This window comes from Cardiocondyla obscurior, linkage group LG18 (genome assembly GCF_019399895.1).
Source record: "Cardiocondyla obscurior isolate alpha-2009 linkage group LG18, Cobs3.1, whole genome shotgun sequence".
NCBI lineage: Eukaryota > Metazoa > Arthropoda > Insecta > Hymenoptera > Formicidae > Cardiocondyla > Cardiocondyla obscurior.
The window spans coordinates 3,633,384-3,651,379 of NC_091881.1; the positions used below are offsets into that span (position 1 = coordinate 3,633,384).

At 41.8% G+C, this 17,996-nt stretch overlaps 1 protein-coding gene and 1 long non-coding RNA gene across 2 annotated transcripts in view; both read right to left on the reverse strand.

Annotated features, from left to right (window-relative positions):
- The window catches only part of LOC139109660 (uncharacterized), a 149,097-nt gene that overhangs the window by 109,303 nt on the left and 21,798 nt on the right, over positions 1–17,996 (reverse strand). Inside the window, exon 4 of the long non-coding RNA XR_011546868.1 lies at positions 5,222–5,312. This is a non-coding gene — a long non-coding RNA (uncharacterized lncRNA). The remainder of the gene's footprint in view (positions 1–5,221; positions 5,313–17,996) is intronic.
- Positions 9,760–13,313, reverse strand: LOC139109619 (uncharacterized). The gene is made up of 2 exons (XM_070668840.1): positions 12,472–13,313; positions 9,760–11,958 (listed from the first exon to the last, which is right to left on the reverse strand). Exon 2 carries the CDS (start codon positions 11,933–11,935, stop codon positions 10,583–10,585), a length of 1,353 nt encoding a protein of 450 aa, XP_070524941.1. The 5' UTR covers positions 11,936–11,958; positions 12,472–13,313; the 3' UTR covers positions 9,760–10,582.

Here is a 17,996-nt window from a genome sequence, read left to right on the forward strand (position 1 = left end):
GCCATCACCAATCTGCTAAAACGCATCGCCATACTTCATAAACACCCCTACGAGCCGTAAGGCATATTACAATCTAGGAGACGAAGAGGGTTGACATTACTTTTCTATTAGAGTGATTGAATCAAACCGCCGTAGAGCTCGATATCGATTCACATGACGATGCTCACGTTGGCAATGCAAATTGCTTAACATATATATATTTTCATCGCGTATTCGCTTCTAAAAGCAATCAGCTGAATATAAAAAAATAATTACAATATGTTCGGGCAAATATTTTTCATATTTCACGCGTAATTAGAAATAAAACACTAAAGTTTTCCGATATTAAATGGCAATCGCAATTGAAAAGCGGTTAATGCCGCGTTAATAAATTTAATAAGTCCGTTATAACAATTCGCTTTATTAAATGCAGTAAATCCGCGATCATATATTTAATAACTTGCATTATTAAATTTAGTAACGATGCGTTAATTTGATAACTCGCGTTATAATAAATTGTGTTATTAGATTTCGTAATTCTACGAGAAGATATATCACTTTTGTGACCGCCCGTATATTCTAATAATTTATTTTATTAATATCGCGTTAATTAGGTTAGATTCGTTAAAATTTTTTATTTGCTTTCTCACGGGGAGAGGAGAGCCGTCGCGTTATTAAGTGCCGAAATCTGTCGATGGCTTGATATCCGGCGACGTCTTAGAATAAAATCACAGCCTCTCTCAGTTTCCTTCCATTCCCTCGTCCACCCTCGAGGGAGCGTTTACCGCGGATAATTCATATTTATGATCGAACGCTCTATCAACCCCACTTGCCTCGTATACATTTAATTGAGACGTCCGTGTCGGAGGCAATAGGGTGCGAACCCCGTTGTCTCAGGGGGTCGTGAGTACAATACTCGTCGCGCACGGGGGCACGATGGACTTTGTGCACGATTCTCGGTGCTGTCGTTAGTGGTCGGTTCGGATATCTCAAACACGCGAGTGTCTCACGTCCGGTAAGATCATTGTTCGAAATCACTGTGACCGTACTATAAATAATTCGTAAAGTAGGAGTACGATATCCGATATGTTTCGCGAAAGAATTACAGATTAAACGACAAGGAAAGGAATGAGATATCAGTTTCACATTCTTGCTAGACAAAAACTAGTAACTAACCATTTTTTTTCTTTTTTTTTTATCGACAGATGTTTTACTTTAGTCTTTTAAATGTAGCGTAACGTTGCAATAAATTGTTTTCGCGCGATTGTATAAACAAGCGACGTGCAACAGGAAATAGTTAAATCGTAACTCATCTCAGAGTTTGTTTTCGATATCCTATCGTCGATTTCTCTCGTCCGACTTGCCGGTGGAAGCAAAGATTTGTCGCCGTGATGGTGGCCGCGGTAGTCGGTAATTTTTTTTTTTCTTTTTCTTTTTTTTCTTCCGCTGTTATTTTTCCGGCACGGCTTGTAATTCGAAGGTTGTAGTGAGTAGTAAATTTTCTGCAAGGCAATACCGATAAACGAGATCGCGCCGACCCAACCCGGACAGATCCACTTAGTTTTTAGAGAATGCCCTCTCGCGTCCACCGGCCCCTCGAGTATTAAATACTAATTCCATTAAAGCGAGGAAGGGTTGCGCCGCCCATATCTCTGACCCATATTTCATACCGAAAGCTTTTCAATCTGAGAAAATACTTATGGATCCGCCGTCGTCCCTCGTAACGTTCGCGGCGAAAATATGGCACATACTGCTCAACGAAAGAAACGCATTTTGACGTCGGAATTATAAGTGAAGCATGGTTGCGAAGTACTATTTTATCAAGAAATATGAATAAAATATCAATTTTAACCTTTCAGTATCCTGTCGTTTTATTTTTATTATTTATAAATTTATTCTTTTAAGTTCTTTATTTTATTATATCACATTTAATATAAAAATATGTCCGCTAAATTCAAACGACTGTACGAATTGGTCATTTCTGCCGAAAAATGATCTGCTTTCGTACATTGAAGATATGGGTATCGTTTATTTTCCGCAACTACGAACATACTTTATCGAGAAAAACTTTCCGACACGATAAAAATTTTCAAGTAAGTTCTCTCTTAATCCTGATATACCGAGATTTCGGCTGACGTTGATTGTATCCATGTCACTACGTCTAACATGAGATCGCGCTGTTTTCTGCAGCATCTATCACGTTACCGTTAATTCGTTAATTCGACTATCAAGAATAAATCCTCGAATTGCCAAAGTATTCGGTCGGTTTCTCTTATCTGCGACACGCCGCGCGATGCCAACTACGAGATCGGCCGTAACTCAGAGTCGATTAAGTCGAGTATTCCCAACTGCGCGTCGGAGGTCGGCTAAAAAGCGGCGGTTTTCGGACAGCACTTCGCCGTTGCTCTTCGATCGCGAAGTTCTTGCCGAGGCAGATAAACGCGCGCGATTCGCCGTCGCGCGCTCGATGCAATCACGTAGAAGGCCGTGATAACGGGTTATTCAATTATCGGGCGATTCGCGCGCGGGTAATGGGGAACGATCGGCCGCGAACGGCAAACCGATCCGGGATTGAAGATTACGGAAGCTGGAAAGGGGATAATAAAAGTCCTGGACCAGGTCGCGCCGTCGACTTCTGTCGGACCCGCTTGCCATCGCCTGCCTTTCCTTCGCTCCTTACGACGCAATCGCGCTATCGGCACTGCGAGAGCGAAAAGTTTCGTTTCAATTACTCGAGGAACCGTCCCGAACTATACCGTGATAACTCAGGCGACTCAGGCAGATACATGGCTTCAATCGCTAAAAGGTCCTTCGACGATGACACCAGCATCCTCGAAACGAGAATGCGATGACCTATATGACTATCTAGCGATATCGCTTTATGAACATGTAATAAAGTAATTCGCTATAGCTTGTTTTATACTAAATGCTTTTATGTAATGCGATTTATCCTTAGAAACAGATAAGCGTATCATTTAAAAACTATATTACCCGAATAAAAAAAAAAAGAAATTTTTTTGTAACAATCGGATATTTCGAGCGGTGTAACTTGAGGTTCAGGTTTAATTTCTTCCCACCCGAAAGCTTTAATCTCGTAAGGATTTCCGGTTAGACGGCGACAAGTACATTTAGCTTCCGCTTGTGCACCGCCCGGGGAAAAAATTCTTTAGCCGCTTAAATATAAACGACGTCGGCGGGAAGACCGACGGGTTTGCTATTTCCATTTTTCATCAGGATCCTCGTAATATGGGGGAAGGGGGCGGTGGTGCCGCGGCGCAGGGGGGAGAGGTGAAAAGGGAAGGCGGAAAGAGGGCGGCTTTGGAAAGGGCGGGTGAACGCGGGTGTTGTATAAAACCGCTCGCGACATTACCTCCAATATTCGCAAAACGGATTCTCCGGCAGCCGCCTCATCCAGAGGCGCATCCCCGCCTGTCCCCTCTAACCGCCCCCTCCCTTCCCTCCCCCCTCGATCTACCGCAGCCCTCCACGGTCCGCCGTGGTAATGAGGTGGTTTCAATTCTGGCCTCGGGGCACACACCCCGGCCGGGTGGTATAGGTGTAGGTGCACCAGCTATTGCCATGTAAATGTCCGAGCGAGAGGGAACGATTTGCGCGAGATTGATAGGAGAAGAGAGGGTGGAGGCAGCGCGAAGGGGCGGATAAAACTCTCCCACGGTCTATCCGACGAGTCGTCGCACCTGCACGAATCTCCCGAGAATCTGGGGTGGCTGAAGATAACTGCGGAAAAGTGACAGCAAATGCGCAACAGTACGATAACGTATATACGATTTGTCGCACTGAAGTCAAGAAGAAATAAATTTGCAAGTGTCGCCCCGGTTTCATTGCCGGCCTAACCACGTCCCGGAGCTTTAAGATATTTTTCTTTCATTAATATATTTGTTATAAATATACGCGTTTATACTGTCTCGTTGTACACAAACGTGTATTAAAGAACTCGTTTCTCTTTAGGGTAACTTTTAATAATTGAACGTAGAATTGCCACGTAATCGAGAGTGTGATTTACATTTATATTATCTTTATTTATATTGAAAATAAAAATCTAAATATTGATGGTTCACGTATATAATTTATGTCGGGCGAGCCAATGGGGCTAATGACCTATTACAATAGTCGTTAATCAGGGATCGTGGACGACACGTAACGTCCATAATTTCATATACCGACGACAAATATCAGCGATCTCAATTTTTGAACCAAACATCCCTCCTCGCAACCCTCCCTCCCTTCCTCCCCCTCCCCCCCCCGATCGTCAAACGCCGGCATAAAGCATCGCGTCGAGCGCTTTATTGTCACAGGCCAATAGAAAACCGTATCACATAATCTTCGAACACTTTCAAACTTCTCACCCTGCTATCGTCGCCGTGCCGTCGTTTTCTGAAACTTCTACAAAGAAAGTTTGCCGTTAAGCGGTACGCCGTCCGTAGCGGAAAGAGAAAAGGCGGGGGGAGATAGAAGGATCGGAAAGAGTATAAGGTACTGAAACGGGCGACTCGCAGGAAATAAAGTACTCGGTGTCACCAGCCGCGGAGTTGCGAGTACTCAAGGTTTCGCACCGACGAGAAGGAAGGAACGGGAGAGACAACTATCCCTTAAAAATATATCGCGAAGGCGCCGCGGCTCGTAATTTAAACTAGCGCAGTTTCGGTAACTAGTTTCTCCCCTTACGGAGAGAAGCGGCGGAGGGCAGAGCGAGATCGGAGGTAGAGAGAGAGAGAGGCGGCGGTTGTTGTAAGGGGGTAGAAATTATAGGTGCTACCATAACTGACGGTTATAAAGCGATCCACAGTAAACCGTCGAATGAGTTTATTGCGCTTATTGGCCGCGAATCCCCCGACGTGTCAAGCAGAAGTGTAAGCGAGTTAAAACCGAGTTGATATCGCGGTTATTTCAACTGCTTTGGTTACGCTGTTACGACGGAATGGGACCGTAGTTGAGAGGAATTGTCCGAACCGCGAAGACAATGGCCAGAATTTTAAGCTTGTAATTCTTTTTACAAAAATGTTGAAGTAAATTTTTTAATATGTAATAGTTGTATTACTATTAATTTTTAAATATCGTTTGCATTGTGTCTATAAAATGTCAAGTGTTTCGATATAACATACTCATTATTATAATTCCTAAATTTTGAATTTCTAAATCACGAGAGAATGTCTTCAAGCATATAATTTAAAAAGAAAAGATCTTACTAAAACAGTAAAAAAAAAGAAAAAAATGTACTCACCAAAACAAATGCAGACATTTACAACAGGCGCTTCTTGCAGCAACGATTCACTCTGGGTCTTCTATAATTTTTCCAACAAAGACTTGGTCATCTGCAACACAAGAGATATTTTATTATTAGTAACAGCACTGGTACTGAAATATGATCTTACAAGTAAAAAATTTATTTCAGTCATTGTATCTACAAGTATGATAACGTTGCCTTATTTGTGCGCTTCTTCGCAGCGCATAGAGGATCGTTCGCGCGGCTATTCCTAGCGTAATTGTGATGATAAATCTGTGCCACGAGAGCCGCGAAATTCGGGCGGATACGCGTTGACGTCCCGCGACGGCGTAACAAAGAGCGAGCGGCTGCCGAAAAATAACGTGGCAAAAAAAAAAAAAAAAAAGAAAAAAGAAAAAACGCAAACAGGCAAAACAGAATAAAAATAGAGCAAAATAAAATAGAGCATTGTCGCGCCCGGTGGAGGAGCGGTCGGGAGCGGCGAAATAGAAAGGGCCGGCCGCGCGAGCGCGGGCAATAATTCGAAACAAAATGTCAAGCGAGCCCGCCATTGTCGGGCGCGGTGGTGCGGTAGGCGCCAACTAGCACCAACGAGAAAATATCGTCGACAGTAAATCAAGGTGCTCCGGCAGAGGAGAGAGCAGGCCCTTTCACCCCTTTCATCCCTCCGCCGGACGATCCGCTCCGGGCGGCCGCACGATCGCGCCGGAGCCCGCTTCCGTTTTTCATCATACGTACGTCGTAAATAAGCCGAGACAGCTCGCCGCTTCAACGTTTCAAGGTTGCCACCGCGAGCTTCGATCGACCGTCGCGCTTCGGGTGCATTTCGAGCTCTGCGAAATCCGCGACCGGAAGTTTATTCCCGCGAACGAAGGAATATCACTTTGATCCTGATTAAATGTATTTAAAAAATAGAAAACGATATGGCGTTATAATCGTCATATATTAATGAATGATTTCGATGAAAAGTACTTTAATTCAATGTCCACATATACGGTTTTTATTTGACGAGGACGCGTAAGAATTTTATTAAATATTCTCGCGAAGAACATGGAACATGAAAATCTGACGTGCGTTATTAACATGCCGAATATACGTGCGAAGCTCCACGATCGAGTCGCAGCATATGCCCTAGAAAAGTTTCGCTTGCGCGAACGAAATCATTTAGCGACGGCTGATTGACGATGAAACGCTGCAACCGGCTGCATCGTGAGACCGATGTAAGCTGCGTGTTCGCAGTCAAGTTACATAATCGTACCGGAAGACCGTGACCAAACGGGAATCGGGGTGGCCGACGATAAAGGACAGATAGGTACTTATATCAAAATGCGCTGCCGAGACTCAATTAATCGTTCTTGCTCTTTAGACATTTGTTAAAACATTATTTTTTTATCACATTAAAAAAATTAATTAAATTAATCGGTATTTAAATATCATCGCATTAAATTTAAATTAATTACAATTAAAACGATCAAATAAAAAATTTTTTTTTCTCTACACATACATGTAACTTAAATATATTTATAGAAATTATTCCAAGTTGGGAAAGAATCGAATTCTAATATGAACGTATAGGCAATGACTCATGCCTCGTGAAAACCCTACCGGATCCCTAAAGAAAATCGCGTATTCCGTGATTGAAGGCACAATAGTGGAAGGTGATATGGACGTCAAGACGTGGCTCGTCTGGCGAGAATCGGTAAACCGAGAACTTAATGTCTCGGAACGGACGCCATATTAGCATATCCGCGTCCAATCGTCGCCCACGTGGCAAGGGTGCCGTGGCGAATCGGGCCCGGGCTATGACATTGTCATTATTTCACTGACAGAACAAGCATGCGCGCGATTCTCCACGGGAAGTATCGCTAACAAGGGTGGGAAGAGCAGCGAACTGATAACGAGAGAGAAAGGTAGATTCTCTATTTAAATGAAAGTATAGAACCCCGATCTCCTAATGCTTTTATTTATTAATTTATTCCTGCCTTTAAAATAATTTATAATAATTACTTTTTTTCAAAAATGTTATTTTTATTTTATTTTAAAAAAGCTAAAGCTGAAAGAAGAATCAAAGTCGATTAAAATATAAGGAAAAGATAAAAGAAAAGAAGTTTGGCCGCGATGGGAAATATAAGAATGAGAAAGAGAGATGATGAAAAGAACGAAGGGATGATGGAAGTCCTCAGGGGTCCCTTCATCGCTCTGTAAGGGATACAACTACGAAGTCCGGGTGCTCCGTGTTATTTATCTTTATGGACCTTGGGCAGAGGGTAAGTACACTTACTTCAGGGGTGGTGAAGGGGCGAGGTTAAGCCGGAACGAGGGCGGTAAGAGATTGTTTGTCGTATTGGCCGCGGTTTCGACGAGCTTAACGTTACCCGTTTAGGGGATTTCGTAATGACTCTCTCAAGAGAGAAGCAGGAGTTGAAAGAGTTTCCGAGATACCTCTTCCTCGTTAAATCAATTCGATATATGTCAATGAATAATTTTATTTTAATATAATTTACTGTATAATTAATAATATTTTACAATTAAAATGTTACGTATTAGACTTTAATGCAAAAACGTTAAAAAATAAATATGTGAGAGATCGTTTGACGTTTCCACGTCTACTATTTTATTTGAGCGTAGGACAAAATAACAATCGATCCGGCACCCGCGAATCGAATGTCGGGGAAAGGTCTCTGAGTGGCCAGAAATTAATCTATTGCCGCGTAATCGGCTTTCGGTGATTTACCACCGAGGAGACAAGAGGAGGACGAGCAACGTCCATGAAGTAAAGAGCAAGAACGTTTCTGTATCTGGGAAGTTATTAAAAACCCATATCGTGATTAAAAAAGTCAATAAAAAACAATTTTTTTTTTTCAATAAAAAGAAGATTGAAAAAAAATAAAAAGAGCTATATGTAGTACTTAATAAAAATTTTTTACATGAGCGATAAAAACATAAATATGTCACATAACATGTATAAATTTTAACATCTAATAATATCTTATTAACAGTTGAGACAGAAAATTAATTTTGAAAATGTAAAACGTATGATTTTAATCACGTATGATTTTAATTGTCATGGATATTCTTTTATTAATTAACAACAAGCTAAAGTACATACAGTGCTTATGTACATTGGTGATATTTACAACGAAGTGATACAACGTGATATTTTGGATAAATCAATTTTTATAAAATAAAACAGAACATCGATATTTCTATAATAATAAGAGAGGATTAATAATTTACTATACAGACTTATACATATATTACATTTAATCTTAAAACAACTTCGTGCACACACACATTGCGGTAGCTGATTAATTTTATATTTTCCGTCAATATTATTTCCGATAATACTTTCGACAATTGTAGAATATAATACTGAATTTGTTAAAACACCTATACGATATTTTAGTCTCGCCGTTTCTTAATCGGTACGTTCCCTTCGATATCGATACACCCACTTACTTGTTAATTTATAAACGTATTTTTCTTCTCGTATTAAACTTCTGTAAAAGTTGTACTACGTATATTTACACGCTACTGTGATTATTGCTGTACAGAATACCGCGGAGGTCGTACTAACGATACGCCTTTCCCCTCGTGATCTCTACGACTAACCCTATTTAAAATTCTATTATAATAAATTGCAATATTAACAAAGGGCTAAATTAATGACGCGATAGAGAATAATAACTTCTTTACTTTTGACAAGCGCTCGGTTCAATATGTTCAATATGTTATTCCCGCAGGAGAGTTCAGTTATTCAGGTGAACGTCGAGAAATATGTATGATGATAATTCGCGTAATTTTCGGGCAATATTAAGCCACTCGGCGACGGCTTAACCCTATGTTAAGCTGCACACCGCCGGCGGGAGCTTCACCGGAGGTGGAGAGCAACGGGTGGGGGCGGCTCTCGATGGTGGTTGGAAACCGGGCTGTATTTAAAACGCGAATGCGCGCAGGCCGATTCGCCGTTTGAAGTTAAATGGAGTGTAAATGGCAGATAACAAACCGGCACTGTTTCCGATTACGGCATTCATTGTTTCCTACCATTATGCGCGCTCCGACGGTTTGTGTGTGACGCGGGTTACGGTTTACGATCTATTTATTACCACGCCGCCCTCACCTTCGTACACACGGTCGAAATGCGCTTTACACGCTTACACCACCCCTCCGCAACACGCGCAAACCCTTCCGCGTTCCCCCGGCCCTTCCAACCCCTTGCGTCTAGTATCGCATTCGCGCCCGCCGCTTGTTTCACCTGTCTGCCGCTGTAAATACGCGGTAAATATTTTACTTTCTACATCGTGGTAATGGAGTGGTTCGAACGAACCGTATGTAATTTGCGGGTATATCGAAATACGATTATTTTATCTCTGACAATTTTAGCACGCTGCTTTTCCAAATATGCGTGATTTTAGAAATGCTTTATTGCTACGATTGATTTCATATTCAGAGGCTACGTGCTTTTAGATTTAACTCTTTATTTTAAAAGTAATTAAATGCTTTTAAACGATATTTAATATATTTTTAACGTTAAATTTTTCTTTTTTTTTTTTCTTTCTTTTTTGCTCAAAGTCGAAATTACATCTCGGAATCTTAAATGGTTATTCTACTTGTTACGTCTATTTTCTTCGCAAAAGAATGTAAAAGTTAAACTGTAAAATTTTTCTTTAAAATAATTATATGTATATCGTATAGAGATGAATCAAATAATTTTTTTTTTTCTTTTTTAATTATAAATTTTTATATTTTAATCTGATCAATTTGATTATCGCATACAGGCACACACACATTCTCTCTAACTTTCTCTCAGCTTTACAGATAACTATTACTTTGCTTATTTTAATGAATAAAACTATTTTATGTACAAATTGTTCCTACCTAATATTGACTAGACAGGGAATGTCTTTATCGCAGTGCATTAATTATACTAAAGTATTTTTAATATATGGACCGACATATCCGTAGATATTTTTTTTTTTTTTTTATGCAGACATTAAAATTTTCTTATTATACACGTATACAATGTAAATGTCGCAATAATGTCTATCTATACAGAGTGTCGTAGATTCAAGAAGCGAAACTTTTGCATATATTCGCGATAAAAAATGTAAAAAAATTTATTTAACCGAAACTACCACAAGCGTGATAATTAAATTTATATATGGCGAGTATTTTTTTTTCTTTTTTTTTTTTTTTAATTTGCAAAGACCGACGTTTTAATTTTTCCCTTAATAAGATATAAACAAACAACCCTTTCACCGTTATCACAAAAACTTTATCGTTTTATTACGCACCAATTTAGTTCTCGAAGGAATAGCCAGCCGTAAGAATATCATCTTCGATCGGCAGTTTTCGTCGTCACTTACTGTGAACGGTAGTAGTCCTCCTCTTGATTTCGACTTGATCGGCAATGCCGTCGCTCTCCTTATCTTGATGAGCGGTCATATGTCTAGTGAGATGATGCCTCTCGCGGAAGCTCTCGTCGCAAACCGGGCACCTAAGCTTCTCCTCTCTCCTTCTTCTTGCCGCCTCAGTGGTATTCTCGTTCTTGTGATGAGAGCGCATGTGATAAACCAAATCGGAAGTCATACGGAACGACAGGTTGCACTTGGCGCAGACGTTCTGCGCCGGTAAAGTCAGCGCGGCGAACGACGGCGGCAAAAGGCCCGCCACTCCGGCCGCCGTGGCTAGGAATCTCGGTCTCGCAAGAGCGTCTGCCATCGGCGGGAATACGGAGATAGGATTGTAGGAAAGATTGGGATAAACCGGGGGTAGATCCGGCCGGAAAGCGGGCACTTTCGGACTTGGCACCTTGGGCGGCTGAGCGATTTGCGGGATCTTCAGGTTCTCCAGCAATCCCGTCTGGCCGGTCTCCGCTCCCATGGCCAAAAAGGGATACGGCATTTTGGTGGGAAAGGGCGCGTATTTGTAGCTCGCCGCACTCGGCAGGGATACCACTGGCGGGCTAACGCTGCTCTGATAACTCGCGCGATCATCCGGCGATATCGACGACCTCGGTGACGCTTGGCTGTCGTCGTTGAAACCGTTCCGTTGCCCGGACAAGTTTACCTTCGTGAAAGCACTGCGGGATTCACCGTGGTGATCGCTCGCGCACGAGATACCGCTCTCGTAAACCTTCGTGCAGGCCAGGATCGACGAATCCGTAGATTCCGGACAAACGGTCAGCATAGATTGATGATGGCTGACGAAAGTAGGCGGGCTCGGTGATTTCTGATGCCGGCCACCGGCTGGCGCGTATCTTCTCCCGTCAGAATCTGGGGATAGTCCGGGTAAGGTCGGCGTCAAAGTTCTAGGCGATACGTACGGTGGACTTAGCGAGTTTTCCGTGCAGTGCAACAATCTTCTTCTATCTGAGCCGCCGGAATCGTTATCGTAGTGTTTGATCGTGAGATTTTGCGGCAGCCTGTCGGCGTCCAAGACACTATCGACTGAGATGTCGTCTCTCGGACGTTCCTTTCGACCGGTTACCAATCGCAATTTTTCGTTCTGACGGCGAGCCAGGTTCTCATCGGGCGCCACGAGAAAAGCGACGTCGAAGGAGCGCTTGCTCGCTCGTTGAAGAGGGTAAGAAGCGTCAGGCGTGACGTCGCTGATAGACGCGGGACACGCCGACGTCAATGCCGTCGTGGCCGGCGTCGATGTCGCGGGGGTGGCACGGTCGATGCCACCCGTGCGATCTTCCATTGTCATCCTGCTCGCTCCGGATGATCGACCTACGACAGCGACGACGAGTGAGTGAGTAATAACGTTGCAACGACTCGAAATAATTAATTGACAAAAATTCAACACACTTAGTCTAGACGTCGTACATTTCAAGAAAAAATTAGAGCGAGGTAAAATGCATTGATACACGTAAATTGATAATACTTTATAAATTATATGCATTTGTTGCATTAATAAATTTTAATTTAAAAAATATATTTTCTTCGCAACAAAATAATTTTTTTTTTAATTAACAGAATTAATTTTTGTACGTTTGTTAATTAATAACTATTTCATGATTCAAATCGCCAATATAAAATTAAAAATTTCTTGCTTTAAATAAACTAGCAATTTACAACAAATTAATCAATCGATAAGGAAATTACAGACTGGCAAAATAAGATATAACTGATTTTGGTACCGTTGTCAAATAATAAAAAAAAAATTAAAAAGACTTTTAAAAAATATTTCAATGCATCTTAGATATTTAATATACATTATTATATAAATAAGTATTTACTTACCAGATTATGGTGGTATTTTCCTTTAAAAACACGCGGTCTGTAAGCTATACTAATTGGACCACGTTTCCATACCTCAGGATGGATCTTCGATCTTCTAAGATATCAGACTAACACTTTTTCTCACAAAGCTTATCCCGCTAAAACTGATCCTCGCGAGCACGCGATAGATCACAAATGACAGAATTAACACCCCCAAACGGACGCACCGATCTGGTGTGCAGTCCAGGGCGAACTAAACTGGCGAACGGTGGCCGCATCGGCGGTTCGCGTTAAAATGAGGATGCTATTCGCGCATTCCCCGTATTTAGGGGTAGCCGTCGCGAAGGGTAGCTCGAGCGTGGCAGGTGGAGGCGCGACGAGGGTGGCACTGGCCAATGGCAGTGTCTGCACCCCTATACAGGGGTGGAGCGTAGCAACGGGGTGAACATATTCCCTCGTCGGGATGCGTCTGCTAGCACCATGCAGACCACGCCTACATATTTCAGGTTCGACACATGTGCCTGGGATCGTCGTCGTCGTCGTCGTCGTCGTCGTCGCCGTCGTCGTCGTCGTCGTCGTCGTCGTCGCCGTTGCCGTCACCGTCGTGGTCTCTTACCACCCCCTTTCTCTCCGTCCACTTTACTCTCCCCGCGTTGCGCAACGCGTACCGCAGAATCCCGTTCTGCTAGAGTGGCGAACAGAGTGGTAAAGACGACGGGCGGGGAGAGGAAACGGCCAGGGATTGTAATTCAGCCTGACAAACGATCTTGAATATTTTTAACGCCCGCGCCCTGATCTTCGCCTCTTTTTTATAACCGACTCGCGGGTATATTGGACGTTCGACAGACGACACGGTACCGCTGATAGAGATACGACGACGAAAGAAAGTCGTTTCAAAAACGCGCGCACGAAATATAAAAAGAAGGCAGTTATAACAGAAGAAAATAAGAATTTTATCCAAGAAGCAACAAGCTTCGCTAGTTCATAAATTATCTGACCACAAAGTAACTATATGCGATTGTTAATCATAATGTTTTTTTTTATTCCGGAATATTTTTAATTTATTTGTAATTACGCTATAATCTTTACGTTTGCAACTTTCGATCAAGTGCACAATTGTTTAAACATTACAATTATTTAATCTGTTTTTTTTTCTTTTTTTGCAAGATTACGCACGTAAACCTAAAAATAAGTCAAGATGGGTAGCATCGTAGTTTCATGCCAGAAAAATAACTCCCAATACAAGTGGGCGCAGCAAGCAAAAACCCACCGCGCAGCCAATAGGCGATCAATCATACGCCGGTGATCTATTTTACCGGGCATGTGAGAGCCGTCGATTTCTTACGCGATTCCCGAGATCTCGGCAAATCCTGAGGGGAATGCCGCGAGGTTAAAGGACATTAACTTCTTGATTGAGTCGGCAAAAAGTTGTAATGACTTTTCGATTGGCGCTATCCCGCGCCCAGACTCGCAAACGAGTATTTGCGGAAGAGAACATCTCAATTTCTTATATCTTATACACAGAGTATCTCAAAAACAAAGGATCTTTCGTAAATCGGATACTCCGAACCCGAACTAAGAAAGGCGGCTGTTATCACGACGTTAACGAATAATTTGTAAAAAATAAAAGGAATTAATTTTTTTAAAACATTATTTAGATTTAAAAAATAGATTAATATAAAATAAATTATTGTTATACGTTTACGCAATGTCATATTATCTCAGAAATTATTTCCGCGGCAATGAATAGCAAAACGAAAGGCTTACAATCTTAAAAGTCAATTCCAGCAATTTGATAAGCTTGATTATATCGGCAATAACTCTCACAACGCGATTCATGCGCTGAATAAATTAGACGATCCACCACGTGTGCAGTAGATAGTGTGGCATGCAATACAGCTGAGTCTAATCCTAATTCAGAGTCGTAAAGTCGAAAGAGTCATTACGACGACGTTACGTGTGACACGCGTCGCACGACGGGGCGGTTACGAAACGTTTCTGTATCTTGGTGCAGCCATTCCTGGATTATGAACCATATTTATTGCCGATCATACAGTGACATTCCCCGCCAACTCGGAGAAACGGCGATATACTGATCTCTAATTCCATTTTACGCCCCTCTGCTTTGCTTCCCGTAAAACAGTATTCTAGCAAGAAAGCTTCGAATTCTTCTTCCCGTAACAATACAAAAAAAAAAAAAAATATGTATTATTTTTTTATTTATATATTAAATTTTTAATAAATGACATTTTTTTTTAATCGCGTACGTACTTTAATAACATCTGAATTTTGGTCTAAAAAAATATTAAAAAATAATTAATTAAAATTATACGTATATTTCGAATTCTTTCACCGCGTCACGTTTGCTTTTTCCATCAATTTGTCTTTTTTCCCTTCGATTATTTTCACTAAACTGCTACGGACAAACTGAAAATTCGTCTCGGCCGGTACGCGTTATAAATCTTCAAGTAGAAAAATACGTCGCGCGTGAGAATCGCACTTTGCCACCATCTGCCCGTGTTATTTTGCAAATCGGCCAGAAAGGGCAAGTTTTGCCTAATTCGTCCAAGTTAAACGCACGAGCGGATGAGCCGGCGACGTTCGACACGTGGCGGCCACGCGTGAGCTGTTAGCACGGAACGTGGGGGTTCGCTGAAAGGCACTTTAACATCGACAGTATCTGTTACGTGGGTCCACGAAAGGGACACCTTACATGACGCGTGTACTTCGGCTCGATTGACTCCTACACGGGAATTAATACGTCATCGAGTGAACATGATCTATGCATATACCATATAGACTTGTTTCGTAAGAAAATTGCACGTTTACTCTTTTAATTTAAAAAGATTTGAAGAAGATATTCTAGAAACTGTTTAACTATTGCCTGTCAATCAGATTCTTCATCAAATCGTACTAAATACTTTGTACAAATTTCTATACGTTCAATTTACCATATTAAAAAAAATTAATAAATAACTAATTAAAAGTAAGTCACAGAAAAAAGTTTGAAAATTTTTTAATTGCATAGTTGGATATAATGTTCACTTAATATGAGCTAGTTAGCATAGTTAAAACACCACGATTATTTATCAAAGTTTATTTTTTAAATAATTTTTTTTTTTATTTTTACGCCGCGCTTTGCGCTTCGCGAAGGGAGTAATGTCATCCGCTTTTCGCATCGCTGACGCGGCTGCACGAACCGAGTGCACACGCGTTTTTGTCGGGGTCGGCATAGTGATAAATATGCAGCCGATGCAGTTGATGAGAAAAGGTCGTTTATCAATCACCCATTAACGCAGCCCCGCCGAAAACCTGCTCGCTCCTGAGCCATATTTCACAGAATCATCGCGATTCTCTTCCGGCCGCTTTGGCCGCACGTTCGGTTTTCCATTAAAATTCACCACCCATGTTGTTCAGAAGCAAGGAACGCGTAAAAGCAAAAATTTAAATTACCGAAAAGCCATTCAATCATTATAATAACTAAATATTAATAAATACGTCGTAGTGACATTTTCTTTATTTAAAAAAAAAAAAAGAAAAAAAAACTCTTGAAAATCTAAGTTGCATAAAAATTAAAAATTTAATAAAGTTAAATTAAATTTAATATTTCTCATATGTTTATTAATTTTATTTTTAATTAAGCGATTCGTATAAAAAAAAATAAAATATACGGCTAGAGATGAAGGTAGTACTTTTTCAGGAATTCTTACAACAGGGTGGTCTTGGCCTGACAAATTGGATGTGCGATAAATTCAGAGGATTGTTGAAATAACTTGGCATAGTATACATATTCGCGGCGAGAGGAGGGAGACGCCCGAGATGAGAGTGCGGGAGATTTAGATTTTACGTACGTTTAGGCAATTTCTTAACTTACAGTCGGGGGACCATGCATACAAAATGAATCGACTGCTGTTTTAAACGTTCCCGTAATGTCTCTTTGCCGAAACTTTACGTACTTTTACGAAACGAAACTTCCAGCGAAATAAATCTAACAGGCAATATTGCTCGCGCATCCTATCCAGCAGAAATAACTGCCTCTATATTCCTTAAACAATTAACCATTTTCCCCAAATGATTTATCGAATCGGCAGTTAACTGACTCGACATTAACCGAACTTAGACACACCGCGTTCGCGGCGGCGTTCTTTGCCAACGGCTTTGTAACTCTGCCTATGTGTGCCACATCAGAATTATCAACGTACGCCATTCTTCCTCCGCTCGCGCCCCCTTATTCCCCCTATCTATCCGTCTATCTGTTCTACGAGAGAAGTTTGTCCCGCATCCGCTCTTGTTGATATCGTCCCGACGATATCGGGTCGCGTTTCTCTCTTTCTCTCTTTCCCTCTCGCCGTCCGCGATAGCTCTGGGGAATTTAATTCTATTCGGAGCACCGCCTAAGATGCCACCTTCGGCTCTTATCTCTGTGCACACGGTGGGTTGCGCGTGGCGGTTGCTTATGTGTTACGTGAATACCTTACCTAAATGCCGCCGCGGGAGAAACGTCCCTTGCGTACCCATTCCATGAACACCCCCTCCCCCCACGGCTCGCAACGCGGGAGGGGCGGGAGCTGACGGTAGCGCAGCATCGCGCGAGGGAGTCGACCGAGGTAAAATTAATGCGACTTCCAGCCGGGCGCTATCAGACGCCGCTATCTCGCGCGTCGACCGCGCGCGTAAACGTGATTCGCCTAGGCGAGAAGTTCCCGAATTTAAGCGACCGAGATGCGACCGAAAGTACCGCGCGATCGTGGCTACGCGCGCGAACGGAGAACGTTCCGGAACCCCCGTGATATCTAGGAGCGTCTTTCTCCGCGAGCAGTTACGTCTGTTCCCTGAACAGTTCTATGATATGGCGAATTCAGTATCTCTCTCTCTCTCTCTTTCTCTCTTTCTCCGTTTCGTCCCGACTGCAATTCAACAGCTCTTAAACGGAATGATCGGTTTTATATTCTCGTGCGAGTCGCAAAAAGTATAATTTCTTGCGAATGTACAAGTAATTTCGTATACGTGAAAAGAAACTTTTAGAAAAAAAAAAAAATTGAATAATTTTTATGATTGCGATGTCTAGAAGCATAATGTGCTCCGCCGACAATTGCATCTGTTGTCAAAGAACTACGTCTATCGCTGTTAAGACCGACGGTATATAATGGAACGAAGAAATTAACGGGAAGGTACTAAGCTGCTCGTTTATCATAACGATGACTCGGTAGACGGAAGCGCCATGTGCTCTTAAAAGCATTCTGTTAACGCCGGTTTAATTCGTATTGATGATCCTAGAGAAAAGTAAAAGATGGACTGACGTGTATTGACGCGTGTTATTTACGAACGTTGCAATTGCAATTAAATATCGCAACGAAAATCACGATATTTTTGTAGAACGCAAAATGATTTCCCTCCCTAATTAATAGCGTGTCGTAATTAGCAGATAAATATAATAATTTCGTTCGCGATTAGCTTAATAACTTGTTCACAAGGATGCGTATGCACCCAGCGAACATTCATAAACAAATCAATCGCTGCAAAAATAACGACACGCTTTAAGGAAC